The sequence below is a fragment of the Tarenaya hassleriana genome, unplaced genomic scaffold (genome assembly GCF_000463585.1).
Source record: "Tarenaya hassleriana unplaced genomic scaffold, ASM46358v1 Cleome2, whole genome shotgun sequence".
In the NCBI taxonomy this organism is placed as follows: domain Eukaryota; kingdom Viridiplantae; phylum Streptophyta; class Magnoliopsida; order Brassicales; family Cleomaceae; genus Tarenaya; species Tarenaya hassleriana.
Window position 1 is genome coordinate 8,937,749 of NW_010965372.1, and position 14,569 is coordinate 8,952,317.

Here is a 14,569-nt window from a genome sequence, read left to right on the forward strand (position 1 = left end):
ATATGTAAGATACTGAACGAAATTGGAAGAAAAAGGCTATTAAATACGTACTCAGTATATATATATATACAGATAAACTCATTCCAGCATTTTGACAGCAAAAAAAAGTGGAAATTTATATATATATATATATGTATATATATATTGCAAAAGTGGAAATTTGCGAAAAAAAATTTGTTGTTCTTAAATTGTCCAAGGACCAGCTATAAAGTATCTGTATATCAATATTCATTACATTTGGAGTCTCTCTCTTTCCAAAGTTCAATTGTATTTTTCTTCTCATATTTTTTTTCCAAATTCTCCCATTAATTCCGTATATATATATATAATATGTGGAGATTTTATGGATTATTTAAAAAGAAGAAAGAATAAAAAGAAAAAAAGGAAAATATTACGTGGCGCGTGAAATTGAGAGCGAGGAAGAGGGATAAGGCTGAGGGAAGGTTCCTGGCAAGCGGATGGAAGTACGCCAAAAAGATGCTACTGATATTTTTCACTTCCCATCCACGGAGAGTGGACATAGCAATTTTGCTGGGACTGGAATTAGCATTTTCGCTTTCGGTGGCCGTTAAGTGCTTATCTGTCACAGGCACATGACCCTCCACGCGGCCAGCGAATAAGAAGCCGCCACGTCATCAGTTAAGACGTCTGTGAGTCACGCGTGACCTAAAAAGCAGTTCTGACTCGTGACCTTCGATTTCCGACACGTGGTTCAATGCACCCGATCACGTTCAACAGTGTTGGAAAATGACGGATATGCCCTTCTGTCTGCCCAATGTCGTGCTGTGGTTGGGTCCACGTGCGGGGGCTGCTTTGCTGCTGTGTTTTTGGCTGCTGAGTCAATTTTCACGGATCAATCTCTGATTCCGATGCTCTTTAACTAAAGAAAAATGAATAATTACAATATAAAGAGATAACTATATACTTAAATAATACATCCTAACGTTACATGTAAATTACATTAATTTCTGTCACGGTCGCATTTCTCTCTTTCGGATCATTGTGTCAAAATGCCTAACTCAACTATATAAAACTTAATATATTTATCATACTCCACGCCACATCTAATAAACTGAAAAATGTTTTTTTAATGGATAAACAATTATAAAAAAAAAGGTAACGCCTATTATAATTTAATTATTTCTGATTAAGTTTTTACAGCAAATGTCTAATTTTGAAAACCACTAATATTCTATTGTGGGATTGTTAATAATAAATTGAATTTAGTGGGCGGGCATGCAATCATCATCATGGTACTTTGATGCTAAATAATTTTCAACTCTCACGAAAAAGGTAAAAAAGCAAAACAATAATTAATGAATGGGTTGGGACAAAATCGACATGGTTAATTGAACATTAGCCAACTTTTTCCTTCTTTTTTTTTTTACTTGTGAATAAATTAGAGCCGCCATTAAGAAGAAAAGTCTTCCTTGAGTCCATATTCACTCAAGCCGCATAATTTATTTTTCTACTAAGAAGTCACCGTCGAATATCATAAAAATATTATAAATGACATATATACAAAATCATAATTTGTTTCGTTTTTTTTTCTTCCCTTTTTGTACTTAAATGGTTGCAATTGTCAAAGTGTAAAAATTAATTAATTTCCAATTTCTTTTGGTTTTTTTGGTTTTCTCTCTCCACTGCAATAGTATGATGACGGTAATAGGTACAATAAAACATATAATTTTTAATCGATAAATCCATTTCAATGGTCAAAAATCTATTAAAATTTTGTAATTTTAACGAAATTTTAATAGATAAATTCTGTTGTATTATGGTCGTTAAAAAAATATTCCGTTGAAAATCGTTGAAAATATCAACTGATTTTCAACGGAAATATCCGTGGAAATTTATGAACGAATTTTTCAACCAAATTCCGTTGTCAAACAAAATATCAAAACACATTTTAGATTCCAAACTCAATCCTATTACCTCGATCCCGTGTTGACCCCGACCTCGACTTACTCGACCCCGACTTTGAACCTAACTTGATCTTAGAAACTCTGAAATTGAAACTCCAAATTCACTTTCCATAAAATCATCAATCTTTCCACTACTTCCGTTGAAAATGATTTAACTGAATTTTTTAATTGAAATCCGTTGGAATTTTTTTGAAAAATTTTCATCGATAATCACTTGAAAATTTAAATGGAATTTTAACAGAATTCGTCATCAAAACGCTATTAAAAATCTTTGATTCGAAATAAAACGATCGAATATTGGAATCCTGTCTTGTAAAAGAAAGAACACGACAGGTCGAAATTTAATTATAAGAATTAATGATTGTGTTGATAATTTTTGTTCGATTAAAAACGCAATTGACCGTACGAAAGCGCATAACCTACGCAAGTTGCATACGTATGTTGTTACGTTGATATCGTACTCTCAGTATTTTGTCGCCACGCTAAATTACAAATGCATGATCTCTTGTAAATCATATGGAATCCAGAAAATAAAAATCATACAGAATCGACAACAAAACGCGTATTTTTGTGGCCACACTAGAATTTGGAGTTTTTATGAGGTAAGAAAAATGGCTAGAGAATTAAGACAATCTTTTAAATATCTTTTCACTAATCATATATTTTTACTAAACATATCTTCGAAATCTTTTCATTACTCATTTCCAATTTTCTTGCAAAAAAATTAATATTTCACATATACAAATTTTGTGTGATTAGTTTGAATCATTTCTAATAATTAATGATATTTCAAGTTTATTTGACTAGTTTGAAATATTTCTATCAATCATATTTCTTTGTAGAATCTTATTTTTATTTCTTATTCCCTCTTTTTCAATTGGGTTGATTCTGTAAAATTTTACAACATCGATCGTATAGTAATTATAGTTTCAAGATAAAGTGAGATCATATAATAAAATGAGATTAATCGAAATATTTGAAATTGGATAATACTCTTTAAAACGATATAAAAAAACTTGGTATCTACAAATTTTTCTAAAGATAATAAATTTCTACTCATGTGGCTTTTATATGGTTTTGTCTATCATCTCTTCAGTATTGACTTTTACATTCTCCCGAAATCAATATTAAAGGGAAAATATGTTGAAATTAATAAAGAAACAAACACCAATTTGAAAAGATTGGAATTGATTTGAAGAGATTATAAACATTAGATATGATGGATATAAATTAATTAGAGATTCAAAATTAACTAAAAAATCAAATATTAATTGTATTAAGTATATCTTATTTTATTAATTTCTATCAAATCTTTGGTTGCCATTTGTGCAAGTCTTCGTGTGTGTCTTGTTTCTCCTCATGTGTTTTTTCGCTGAAGTCTCCGAGTGTAACATGATCTGATTGTCCTCCAACAATGTAGTTATAAACATGATTTCGTTCTATTTTTCTCTTTTTCTATATTTTCTGTTTTGCTTTCCCATTTTAATTTTTAAAATCTTTGTCTAATATGACTCGCACCTTACATATAAGAAATTTAAAAACTTTTCAATTCCCTAATAAATCAAACATTGTTCGCCCATCATTCTTATCATTTCACCCGCGTGATTAAGAATTAATAAGATGACCAATGCATTAGATGTTTTGAATAGATCAATCATGCAACTTCTTACTTTTTTCAAGAAACATATTCATGCAATCCTTTACAAGGGTGTGACTGGTTGTACTGTTGTGTTTGTGATTGCAGTTGAGAGCGATTTTCAAAATATTTACTAGCGATTGTGGGCGGTTGATATTGACTAGGTTGTAAGTGGCGGGTGGTGATGATTGAGAGTAAAAGTGAATAGTTGTATACGGTTGCGGTTGCGTTTTGATATAAATTACCACAAAAAAATATAATTTTAAAATAATTTTTAAAATTAATTATAATTAATTTTTATATTGTCATTTGATAAAAAATATTTATATAATTTATAAATAATTATATAAAAATATTTTAAAATATAAACTCCATCAATTTAATTTATATTTAATTAAAAAATAATTTTATCATAAAAATATTAAAAATAATTATTAATAAATCTAAAAATTATATAACCATATGATACTGTTGTATTTTTTTAACTCGAAACATAATATCAAAATTATATAATATTTTGCAAAAGACATAATATATTAAATGATTGAAATAAAAAAAACTAATCAAAACATAATGTATTAGATAATATATAATATTTTGCACAAAATCATCAACAAGAATATCTCTTGTTAAGCATTTAATGGATAACAGAGGAATCCGATAATCTAAACAGAAATGATGAGAAGATATACTTATTATTATTCAAAACAGAAGTGAAACCAATAACAAAAGAACCCTGCAATTGAACAAATGATCATCCAGAAATTTTTCATGGAAGAAATATTTTGAAGCAACATCTCCCTCGAGTAAGAGCAGGCAGGTAAAACACCAACCAAGCATACGAAACAACATCTCCCTCGAGTCAAATCTGCAAAAACCACATAACCCCTAAGAATGTGCCTAACAGCCACTGGTGTCATTACCGAGACATCTGCATCGACCAACATCTCAACGAACAGTCCTTTTTGCTTTAGACATCATTCCATTTTCGACAAAGCATCCATCCAACAATAGCACACCATGTCACCTCATTCTTCAGACAGTCTGAATCAAAAACCCTTTTCACATAGATTATGCACTTGCTTTTGGCATACATATCTAATGTCCTTGTGCTAACAGCTAAATCATCACTAAAACTCATTCTCGTACAATACCCATGAACAACTTTTTGATAAGATGTGTAATATATTACTAAAAAATGGGTAGTACATAGTACAGGATAAAAATCCACATTAAAAGCTTTCGCTAGCCAACCTATAAAGGAATGAGTTTGCAACATAATTTACCAATGAATACGACTAGTTCTCAATCTATAGTCCAAGAGTACCATTTCTGAAGCAAGAAGTTGCTTCTACTTCGACCGGCCTGCTGTAATGAGAGGAGTGTAGTCCGCACTAATCTGTCAATCCGTATGCTAAGGGCTTGAGGAGTCGATGCAGCGTTTCTGAACACGCGAGAGTTCCGCTCCTTCCAGATTTCGTACACCGCATGTTGGATTAGTGTCTTCAGCATAACTTTTCTTTCCTATCCGTCGGTCGACGAGATATGTTCCAACCACTGATGGCATCTCATTAACTCGGCAGGGGGTTGTCCAAATTCTCCCTGCCAACATCTACCAAATCTCCAAACTGAATGAACATATGAAATTATATGTGCATGCGTCTCTTCCTCTTCATTGCACAACACACATGTTGAGTTTTGTGTAACGTTCCATCGCATCAACCTGTCTCTTGTTGGCAGCCTCCCCTGCATAACCATCCATTGTACAAAGGCGTACCTAGGAATAACCTGTTTGAACCAAACCAGGTTAGCCCATTCCACTGTTGGAGAAGCATGCCACAATAGTCTCCATGTAGCTGCCGCCGAAAATTCCTGCTTGTACACATTCTCAGCTGCCTTCCACTCAAATATGTCATACCCATGAACAACTTTCCTTTTCATAAATGCACCAGCTACTCCTAGAGCAGGAAACAGTCCAACAATGGTTCCACAAACAATCCTACGGCTTCAGTAAAATGCCCACAAAAAGAAAACCCGAAAATCATAGCATTCCCACGACAATATCTCTCTTGGCATTTCATCAAACACTTTCAACGCCATATCAAATTCCCCACATTTGGCATACAAATCAAGCATAGGAGTAGAAATGCACATGTCGATACTGAAGTTGCTATATTCACATGACTATAGATCAGTTTACCATCTTCAATGGCTCGTAGATCCGCACATGTCTTCAAAACAAAGGAGACAAAACAAAGATTCAAACATAATCCAAAAAAAAAATTAGAACGGGATAGGCAAAATAGAGATAGTGCAGCTGGAGACGACGGAGATGATGACCTCCGGTGACTTCCAGCGAGCTCCCACGATTTGAGGCGGAGAGATCGACAGAAGTTTAAACATAGAGAAGAGTTAGGGTTTGATAGAGACGATGATCGTTGTTTATGCGTAAGAGAAATGATGTACTTATAGATGCAATTGTATGGCTTATTAGAGCAATGTTGCTAAAAAGCATCATCACATGGTTTGGTCTCAGAATTCGGCAGTGAAGGAGATTTGACTGTTTTTGCCAATCTTTTGAAATAATCTGCAGGACCATTACCTACAACTATGGGCCCTGAAAGTGAAGCAGCTGGAGTCTCTGTGGACAAATCCACGTGATACCCTTTAAGTTTGGCCATTGAAATCAATGAAATGTTCAATCTTTTTCTGGTCTATTGCCTTTCCATGTGATACTGTCTTCGAACATCAGTTGTTTTCAGATAGATTTGAATGCTCTCACAGAATCTGGACATTAAAGAACAACACATGCAAGTCTCTGTAATAGACAATCATGCAAGATTCAGGAAGACAAGAACATGTGAACTCTCCCCCTTGCAGGTTCTTGTAGGCCATAGCCTTCAATCCTTGGGGCTTTCAACTCTCTCGTTGATTATCTTTATATATACTTCTCCAAAGTTCATTCCCAGAACACAACCATCTCTTCCAAACCAATATAGAAAAAAAACTCCATCTTTTCCAAAACCCATCTGCAGAAGAAGCACTATAACCAGACATTTTCTGACCAATAAAAAAAATGGCTCTGATGAGAGGCCTCATGGGTGCAAAGAAGATTCTAAGCAGAGGAGCTACTGCTCCAAAGGGCTTTCTAGCTGTATATGTGGGGGAGAGCAAGAGAACGAGATATTTGGTCCCGGTCTCGTACTTGAATCAGCCCACGTTTCAAGCTCTGCTCAGTAAAGCAGAAGAAGAGTTCGGTTTCAATCATCCTACGGGCGGCTTGATGATCCCTTGTCCTGAAGCCCTTTTCATGGATGTAACTTCCCGGCTCGGAGGAAGACGACCCTGAGGAAACATGAACGTTTTTTCTTTTTTTTTTTCCGTTGTAAAGACGGAGAATTAGATGTAGATAGATACATACTTCTTTCTCGTTTCTACGTAGGAGAGAAATTCAATATGGATACATCTTTTTGTGTAACAGAAGAGAGTATCAACACAAAGTGCAGAGATTTTATTTTATGAGTTCACTTCCTAACAAGTATTCGACATATCTGTTTCTTTTCTCTCAAGAAACTCAGAAAAAGCACAAGGTTCTAAGAAGCAGTTTCCGATTATATTATCTTCTCCAAGACAAATAGAAAATGAGAAAGTGAGAGTTACCGAAACCTTGACAGAACATCATTGATCAAACAAAGCTGCCAGGTTCAGTTGGCCTTCAAATTCGACACTCGGCTTCTCCCTTGTGGGTGATGAAATTGGTTAGAAACCCAGATCGTTGTCTTTCTAACCCAAGAGATAAATCACACATGTGCTGGAACGTCTGGATGAACATTGGATTCACATACAGTCCATTCCATGGGGAACGTTAAGAACTCTCCCCGATGTAAACCGGTATGTACCCCTTTGGAACATCATCCGTGAATAATTTGGAATTGCCGGAAAGCCATGGATATGATGTGTAAGTTTCTTCTTTTCTAACAAAGATGATAGCTTTCTTGTGTTTCACGAGAAGTAAGTGTTGAAGATCGAGGAGACATGGACGAAGATCGAGACCGAGGTGTGTGCTCAAGTCGAGAAAAGATAGAACAACTTTCTTCACCAACACTTAACATGCCGAAGACTTGGACACATTCAGAGGGTTTAGAAGGAGGGTTTTGAAAAAGGGAACACAAACATCCAAGAATCATGCAGATACACTCACGCATCAATCAAGGTCGCATTTGAGGAGCTCGAAGGCGATCATGAATTCGAAATATTTTGGAATTTTGAATAGAGAATCATTGATTAAATAGTCAAGATGTTTGATCGTATGACTCACTAAAACGTGGGAACAAAAATGTTACAACAGCCGACTCTGTGTGTTCCGTTCGAGGAGAGATTTTTATGTCTTCTCTTCTCTCAGACAAAAGAAAAAAAACTGACGAAACATGTACAGATTCCTACAAACTGAGATTAATAATGCCATCATCTGATGAGTTGAGAGATGAGATTGATGAAGAACGCTTCACTGCATGGGATTGTGAGTCCACCCGTGGGTTGATCGAACCCAAACTCCTCCTCAGATTTTCTCAGCAGATCTTGAAACGAAGGCTGATTCAAGAATGATATGGGAACCAAGAATCTCTTCTTCTGGCTCTCCCCGACATAAACCGAAAAGTACCCCTTTGGAACATCGACAGAGTTTGAGGGTGTGAAGGGCTTCGCTTGCCGGAAAATTTGCTTTGGCTGCAACACATGAAGAGCTCGGAAAGCCATGGGTGGATCTTGGTGTACGTTCTTGTTCTTCTGTTTCTCCTAATAGAGAAGATTTGAACTGAAGCTTTGTTGTTTACTATGAAGTTGTGAGAAGTGCTTGTGTAGCTCAGCTATTCAGTAGACATGTACTTATAGATGCATTGGTATGGCTAAGAGTAATTTTAGCTAAAAAGCATCGTCACATGGTTCGGTCTCTCACCCCCCAAGAATTCGGCAGTGATGGGGACTTGACAGTTTTGCCAGTCTTCTGACTAAGATTGGCCATTGAAATTTCCAAGCCTTTCCTATTTTCTAGTCCAAGGCCTTTGCATGTGATACTGTCTGCCAACTTCATAAGGACAGAGACTTGTTGCCCTGTTGGTAATCGGCTTCAGGTCCCACATAAGTTCATTTCAGATAGATTTGAATGCTCTTGCGAAATCAGGACAGAGCATTGAGAGGACAAACCCTTGTGGAGTGCATATGCGGTTGTCCAATGACAATTATAATCTCAGAAATGATGATGGACCCTCTTTACCATAGCATCCGTCGTTTATCCATGAAGGCAATCGTAAACACTCAGGGCTTATCATCAGGGAGACAGGAACATGTGAACTCTCCCCCTTACATGTCCTTGTAGGCCACAGCTTCAATCCCCAGAGCTTTCAACTCTCTCTCTGAATATCTTTATATATACTTACTTCTCCAAGGTTCATTTCCAGAACACAACCATCTCTTCAACCCAATATATATATAAAAAAAAAAACTCCATCTTTTCCAAAACCCATCTGCAGAAAATGGCTCTGATGAGAAGTATTTTGAGTGCAAAGAAGATTCTAAGCAGAGGAGCCTCAGCTCCAAAGGGCTTCCTTTCACGATTGTTGAAACAGAAAAACAGAGCAATGGAAAATGAGCTGATAACTTTATTATCGATTATCAAACTACATATATATGAGTTCCTCTGTACAACTGCCTTAACTAACTAACTGTCAAAGTGAATCTCGCCACAATCCTAGACTCATTCGACCAAGTGACGTGGCACGAAGTGACGTGGCACAAGTGATAATACACCCGCCTCAAGTCTGTGTCGGAGAAAACAGACTTGAAACATGGAGTTTTGACATCAGATGACTGAAGACAGCCGGTTGCAATGGTTTTGTAAACATGTCAGCTATCTGATCTTCAGATTTAACATGCATAAGCTTCAAGAATCCTTCTTGCAATTTATCTCTAACCAGATGGCAATCTATGTCGATATGCTTCGTCCTCTCATGAAAAACCGGATTTGAAGCTATATGAATTGCTGATTTGCTGTCACAAAATAGATTGATAGGATCGGTAATCTTCACCTGAAAATCTCGCAGCAGATGAGTTAGCCATATGAGTTCACAAGTTGCATTTGCCAAAGATCGATATTCAGCCTCTGCAGAACTTCGGGAAACTGTTGTTTGTTTCTTAGATTTCCATGATAATAAGGAATTTCCAAGAAACACAGAGAACCCAGAGATTGATCTCCTTGTGTCAGCACATGAAGCCCAGTCAGCATCGGCAAATGCTTGAAGCTTCATATCAGATTTAGCCGAGAAAAAAATGCCCTGCCCAGGACTATTTTTCAGATACTTGATCACTCTGTTTGCTGCCTGCATATGTTCAGATGTAGGCGCTGACAAATATTGGCTCAATTTGTTGACAGCAAAAGAAATATCAGGTCTTGTTATTGTCAAATATACTAATCTTCCAATCAAACGTCGATAAGGTGTAATGTCATCCAGTGGAGTTCCTGAATCCTTTCTCAGCTGAATATTAGCATCCATAGGCGTTGAAACTGGTTTACACCCAAGTAATCCTGCATCTTTCATTAGTTCGAGACAATATTTTCTTTGACATACTGATATTCCAGAAGAGGCTCGCGCAATCTCTAATCCAAGGAAGTATTTCAAAGGACCAAGATCTTTGATGTTAAACTCTGATTTCAGCAATGTCTTCAATTTGTCTACAGCTACGAGATCATTACTGGCAATTATTATGTCATCGACATAGACTAATAAAGCCAGAAATGAAGTACCTGATTGCTTGACGAAGAGAGTATGATCCGCCTGAGATTGTCGAAAGCCATTTGTCAGCAATACACTCGCAAACTTGTGGTACCATTGTCTCGATGCCTGTCGAAGACCATATAGAGACTTCTGTAGCCTACATACTGCTCGTGCTGGCAAAACTGTATTCTGATCCGAAGTATATCCAGGTGGTAGTGACATGTAGATCTCTTCTTCTAAGTCCCCATGTAGAAAAGCATTAGTAACATCCATTTGTGTTAATGACCAATTGTTCACTGCTGCTAATGCCAGAAGTAACTTGACAGTGACTAACTTTGCTACTGGAGAAAAAGTGTCAATGAAATCAACTCCTTCTTGCTGAGTATACCCCTTTGCTACTAACCGAGCTTTGTAGCGTTCCACAGTTCCATCAGGGTTTCTTTTAATTTTAAACACCCACTTGCATCCAACAGGTTGCTTATGTTCTGGCAGGCTAACCACAGACCAGGTTCCGTTTCCCACCAAGGCCTTGAGTTCAGTGTTCATTGCATCTCGCCATTTTTCAGAAACCACAGCTTCTTTATAAGTTTTGGGTTCTGTTTCAAGGGTAGTATTCAGAACAAAGGCTTTATATGATGGGCTCAGGTTTTCATATGTCAGATATGATGAGATAGGAAACGAAGTGGATGGTTTTAAGAGATTATCAAGCTGATAGCAATGATAATCTTCAAGGTATTTGGGTTGTTTGGTAGGTCTTTGAGGACGTTCAGAAGGAACAACCAAGATAGAGGAGTTAGGATCAGAGTCGATAGAAGAAGTTGACTCAGGATTTTCTGGTTCTGGTTCTGGTTCTGGTTCTGGTTCTGGTTCAGGAATGTTTGGTTCAGGATGATGTGGAACAAGTTCATGAACAGGTGGATCAAAGAAAGGTACAGGTAACACTGTTTGAGAGAATATGGTATCTTGATCAGAATGATCTTTGGTGTGAAGGGGAAAAACATTCTCATGAAAAATAACATGGCGAGAAATACTTACAGCATTGGTATCAAGGTCAAGAAGCTTGTAGCCTTTATAGCCTGTGGGATATCCTATGAACACTGAAGCTCTCGACCTCGGAGAAAACTTATGCCTTTCTGAATCAGATGTTGATGCATAACATAAGCACCCAAATACTCGTAGATGTTCATAATCTGGTTTCTGCTTCTTCAGTACTTCATATGGTGTCTTATTCTCCAATAATGGTGACGGTGTCCTGTTTATAAGATACACTGCAGTACGAACACAATCAGTCCAATACTGCAAAGGAATCCCAGACTGAAAAACCAGAGATCTTGCCACGTTTAAGATGTGCTGATGTTTTCTTTCTACCACCGAGTTCTGCTGGGGAGTATGCGGACATGAGTAGTAATGGATGATCCCTTTCTCTTTGAAGAATTCTGTAAATGTCAACTCCTGAGCATTGTCGGATCAATGGACATTACAGAAAAAGGGCCCCATATATCTATGTGAATAAGGTCGAAAATGGAAGAGGCTACATTATTATTTGAAAGAAAAGGGAGACGCTTCTGTTTTGCCAAATGGCATGTATCACAGTGCGTTGGCTCGGTTATTTTGCTGAGTTTGAGGGTGGATGAAAGGTTCTTTAGTTTCTGAGTAGAAGGGTGTCCAAGCCTCCTATGCCAGACTGTGAAGTCAACATGGATAGCATTGCACATCTGGGTTTGATCGTATGGTAAGAGGGAATCGGTTTTGAGAAGGTACAGACCACAATGCAGGTCAGCCTTCCCAATCCTCAAGCCCTGAATAGGCGCCTGAAGAAAACAAGAGGTAGGGGTAAAGAAAACATGAAAGTTATTATGGGATAAAAGAGCAGATATACTGAGGATATTAAAGGAAAATGATGGAACAAGTAAAACGTTTTGCAAAACAATATGTTGATTGATCATTACTTTCCCTGCTTGAGTGACAGTTAATCGAGATCCATTAGGTAAGCTGATGATCACAGGTGAGATAGATCTTAGTTCATGCATCAGAGATCTATGGGCACATACATGAGTCGTGGCCCCTGAATCTACTATCCAAGTGTTGATTGTTTCCTTTGTATGTAAAGCAGACGAAACAGAGGATAGGATCAGATGATTACCAGATGAATTAATGTTTTCCGGAGCGCCACAATCCGTAATATTTGGACCTGAGATGTTTAAGGCAGCACCTAGCTTGTAAAACAGCTGATGAAGTTCTTGTGTGGACATTGTGTTCACTTCAGATACTTGACTTTGACCGGTGACAAGAACTGGTTCAGTGACCAGATTAGCAATAGTTCCTTTGCTCTGAAAAGTGTTCTTCCCTTGTGTATATGTCTTCTGCATAGGCATGTGATTCTGTTGAATCTGTTGAGAATGAGTATTTCGAGGAGTATATCCTGGTGGATAACCATGGAGCTTGTAACACTTATGCACTGTGTGGCCATAGAGTCCACAGTGAGTACATAAGGGACGTTGTCGATTCTTGTAAAATCCTCCCGCAACTGCTGCTACATTTTCAGTTTGCTGGGGCTGAGTAGATGCTTGGAAAACTACAGCATCTGTTGAAACAGGGACTCTTATCATTTTCTGTTGTTCATGCTTCACAACAATACCTGAAGCTTTTGCCAGATCTGGTAGTGGCTCCATAAGAATGATGTGATCACGGACAGGTTCGAAAGCATCATTCAATCCATAGAGAAATTGGAATACAAAGTCTTCTTCAAACAGATCTTTCCATTTCTTGTCAACTCCACATGAGCAATTTCTACAAGTACAACACGGAGATGCCTGGACTGATTTCAATTCCTCCCATATGGTTACTAATTTGGTGTAATATGTGGAAACATCATCAGATCCTTGACGAAGTGAATTCAACTTTTGCTTAATCCGATATCGACGTGAAACATCAGTTTGTTGATACCGATTCAGCAGATTCTTCCACATATCACTCGCTTTCTTGAAGTACAGCAGACTTTCAGCAATTTGTTCAGAAACAGAATTCATGATCCAGGAACATACCATGAAATTGTTCTTCTTCCATAACTTGGAATCTGGATCTGAATCTGGTGGTTGAGGTAGGGTTCCATCAAGGAAACCGAGCTTATTTCGTCCTTCCAGCGCCATTGAGAAGGAGAGATGCCAGGAATTGAAATTGTTACAGCCATTGAGGCGATGAGAGATCAGAACTGAATTCGTCTGATCGTTGGAACTGAGATAGTAAGGACTGAAACAATCTATCACCGTCGGAGTAGTCATGATTTCAGCGAAAAGAAGTTCACCAGGAATTTTCTGAAGAAAATGAGTGAAAGCGCCGAGGATTTTCTCGGGAAAAACACAGGAAAGAACGCGATTGCAATCGAAAAACTCACAAGAGCTCTGATACCATTTCACGATTGTTGAAACAGAAAAACAGAGCAATGGAAAATGAGCTGATAACTTTATTATCGATTATCAAACTACATATATATGAGTTCCTCTGTACAACTGCCTTAACTAACTAACTGTCAAAGTGAATCTCGCCACAATCCTAGACTCATTCGACCAAGTGACGTGGCACGAAGTGACGTGGCACAAGTGATAATACTTCCTTGCTGTATATGTGGGGGAGAGCAAGAGAACGAGGTATTTGGTCCCGGTCTCGTACTTGAATCAGCCCGCGTTTCAAGCTCTGCTCAGTAAAGCAGAAGAAGAGTTCGGTTTCAATCATCCTACGGGCGGCTTGATGATCCCTTGTCCCGAAGCCCTTTTCATGGATGTAACTTCCCGGATCGGAGGAAGACGATCCTGAGGAAACATGAACGTTTTTTCTTTTTTTTTTCCCGATGTAAAGACGGAGAACTCGATGTAGATAGATACATACTCTTTTTTTTTTTCTATCTCTTTCCTTGTTGAAAGAAATAGTTCGTCTTGTTTCTGAACAATTTCTTGTTTTCAGAGAAATAACGACAAGTAGAAGAGAAGTTTTCTTCTTATTTTTCTCTGAAGTAATACAAGTGGAGATATACACATAAGGATCTCATCTAACGGCTAATACATTGGTGATAAAATCAGCAAGAAATCTGTCAAATATGTGGATGTACATTACGTAGCCAAAACTTGGTTCTTTCCTTCTTTGTAGTGTCGAAGATTCTGGAGAGGAGAGTTTCCATGTTTGCTTATCAGGTCAACGGCTCACATGCTGGGTTGTTTCGGAGTTGTGTATGTCAGCTTCCA

General features: G+C 37.5%; 3 protein-coding genes and 1 long non-coding RNA gene across 4 annotated transcripts; 2 read left to right on the forward strand and 2 right to left on the reverse strand.

Moving 5' to 3' along the window:
* Positions 1-4,606: 4,606 nt before the first annotated feature.
* On the reverse strand, positions 4,607-6,196 carry LOC104813157. The gene is made up of 2 exons (XR_771715.2): positions 5,902-6,196; positions 4,607-5,792 (listed from the first exon to the last, which is right to left on the reverse strand). It is a non-coding gene; the product is annotated as an uncharacterized LOC104813157 (long non-coding RNA).
* A 167-nt stretch (positions 6,197-6,363) lies between these two features.
* Positions 6,364-7,088, forward strand: LOC104813158 (auxin-responsive protein SAUR21-like). The gene has a single exon (XM_010540702.2). The coding sequence runs from the start codon at positions 6,638-6,640 to the stop codon at positions 6,908-6,910; it is 273 nt and encodes a 90-aa protein (XP_010539004.1). The 5' UTR covers positions 6,364-6,637; the 3' UTR covers positions 6,911-7,088.
* A 743-nt stretch (positions 7,089-7,831) lies between these two features.
* Positions 7,832-8,424, reverse strand: LOC104813159 (auxin-responsive protein SAUR21-like). The gene has a single exon (XM_010540703.1). It carries the CDS (start codon positions 8,314-8,316, stop codon positions 8,026-8,028), a length of 291 nt encoding a protein of 96 aa, XP_010539005.1. The 5' UTR covers positions 8,317-8,424; the 3' UTR covers positions 7,832-8,025.
* Positions 8,425-9,033: 609 nt separating this feature from the next.
* LOC109116622 (auxin-responsive protein SAUR21-like) lies at positions 9,034-14,197 on the forward strand. Its single transcript, XM_019202480.1, has 2 exons — positions 9,034-9,164; positions 13,944-14,197. Exons 1-2 carry the CDS (start codon positions 9,093-9,095, stop codon positions 14,142-14,144), a joined length of 273 nt encoding a protein of 90 aa, XP_019058025.1. The 5' UTR covers positions 9,034-9,092; the 3' UTR covers positions 14,145-14,197.
* Positions 14,198-14,569: the final 372 nt, after the last annotated feature.

Excerpts from the sequence above, each read along its gene's own strand:
- LOC104813158 (XM_010540702.2), top strand. The coding sequence starts at position 6,638 with ATGGCTCTGATGAGAGGCCTCATGGGTGCAAAGAAGATTCTAAGCAGA.
- LOC104813159 (XM_010540703.1), bottom strand. The coding sequence starts at position 8,316 with ATGGCTTTCCGAGCTCTTCATGTGTTGCAGCCAAAGCAAATTTTCCGG.
- LOC109116622 (XM_019202480.1), top strand. The coding sequence starts at position 9,093 with ATGGCTCTGATGAGAAGTATTTTGAGTGCAAAGAAGATTCTAAGCAGA. Across the intron at positions 9,165-13,943 it reads CCTCAGCTCCAAAGGGCTTC|CTTGCTGTATATGTGGGGGA; the intron begins CTTTCACGATTG and ends TGATAATACTTC.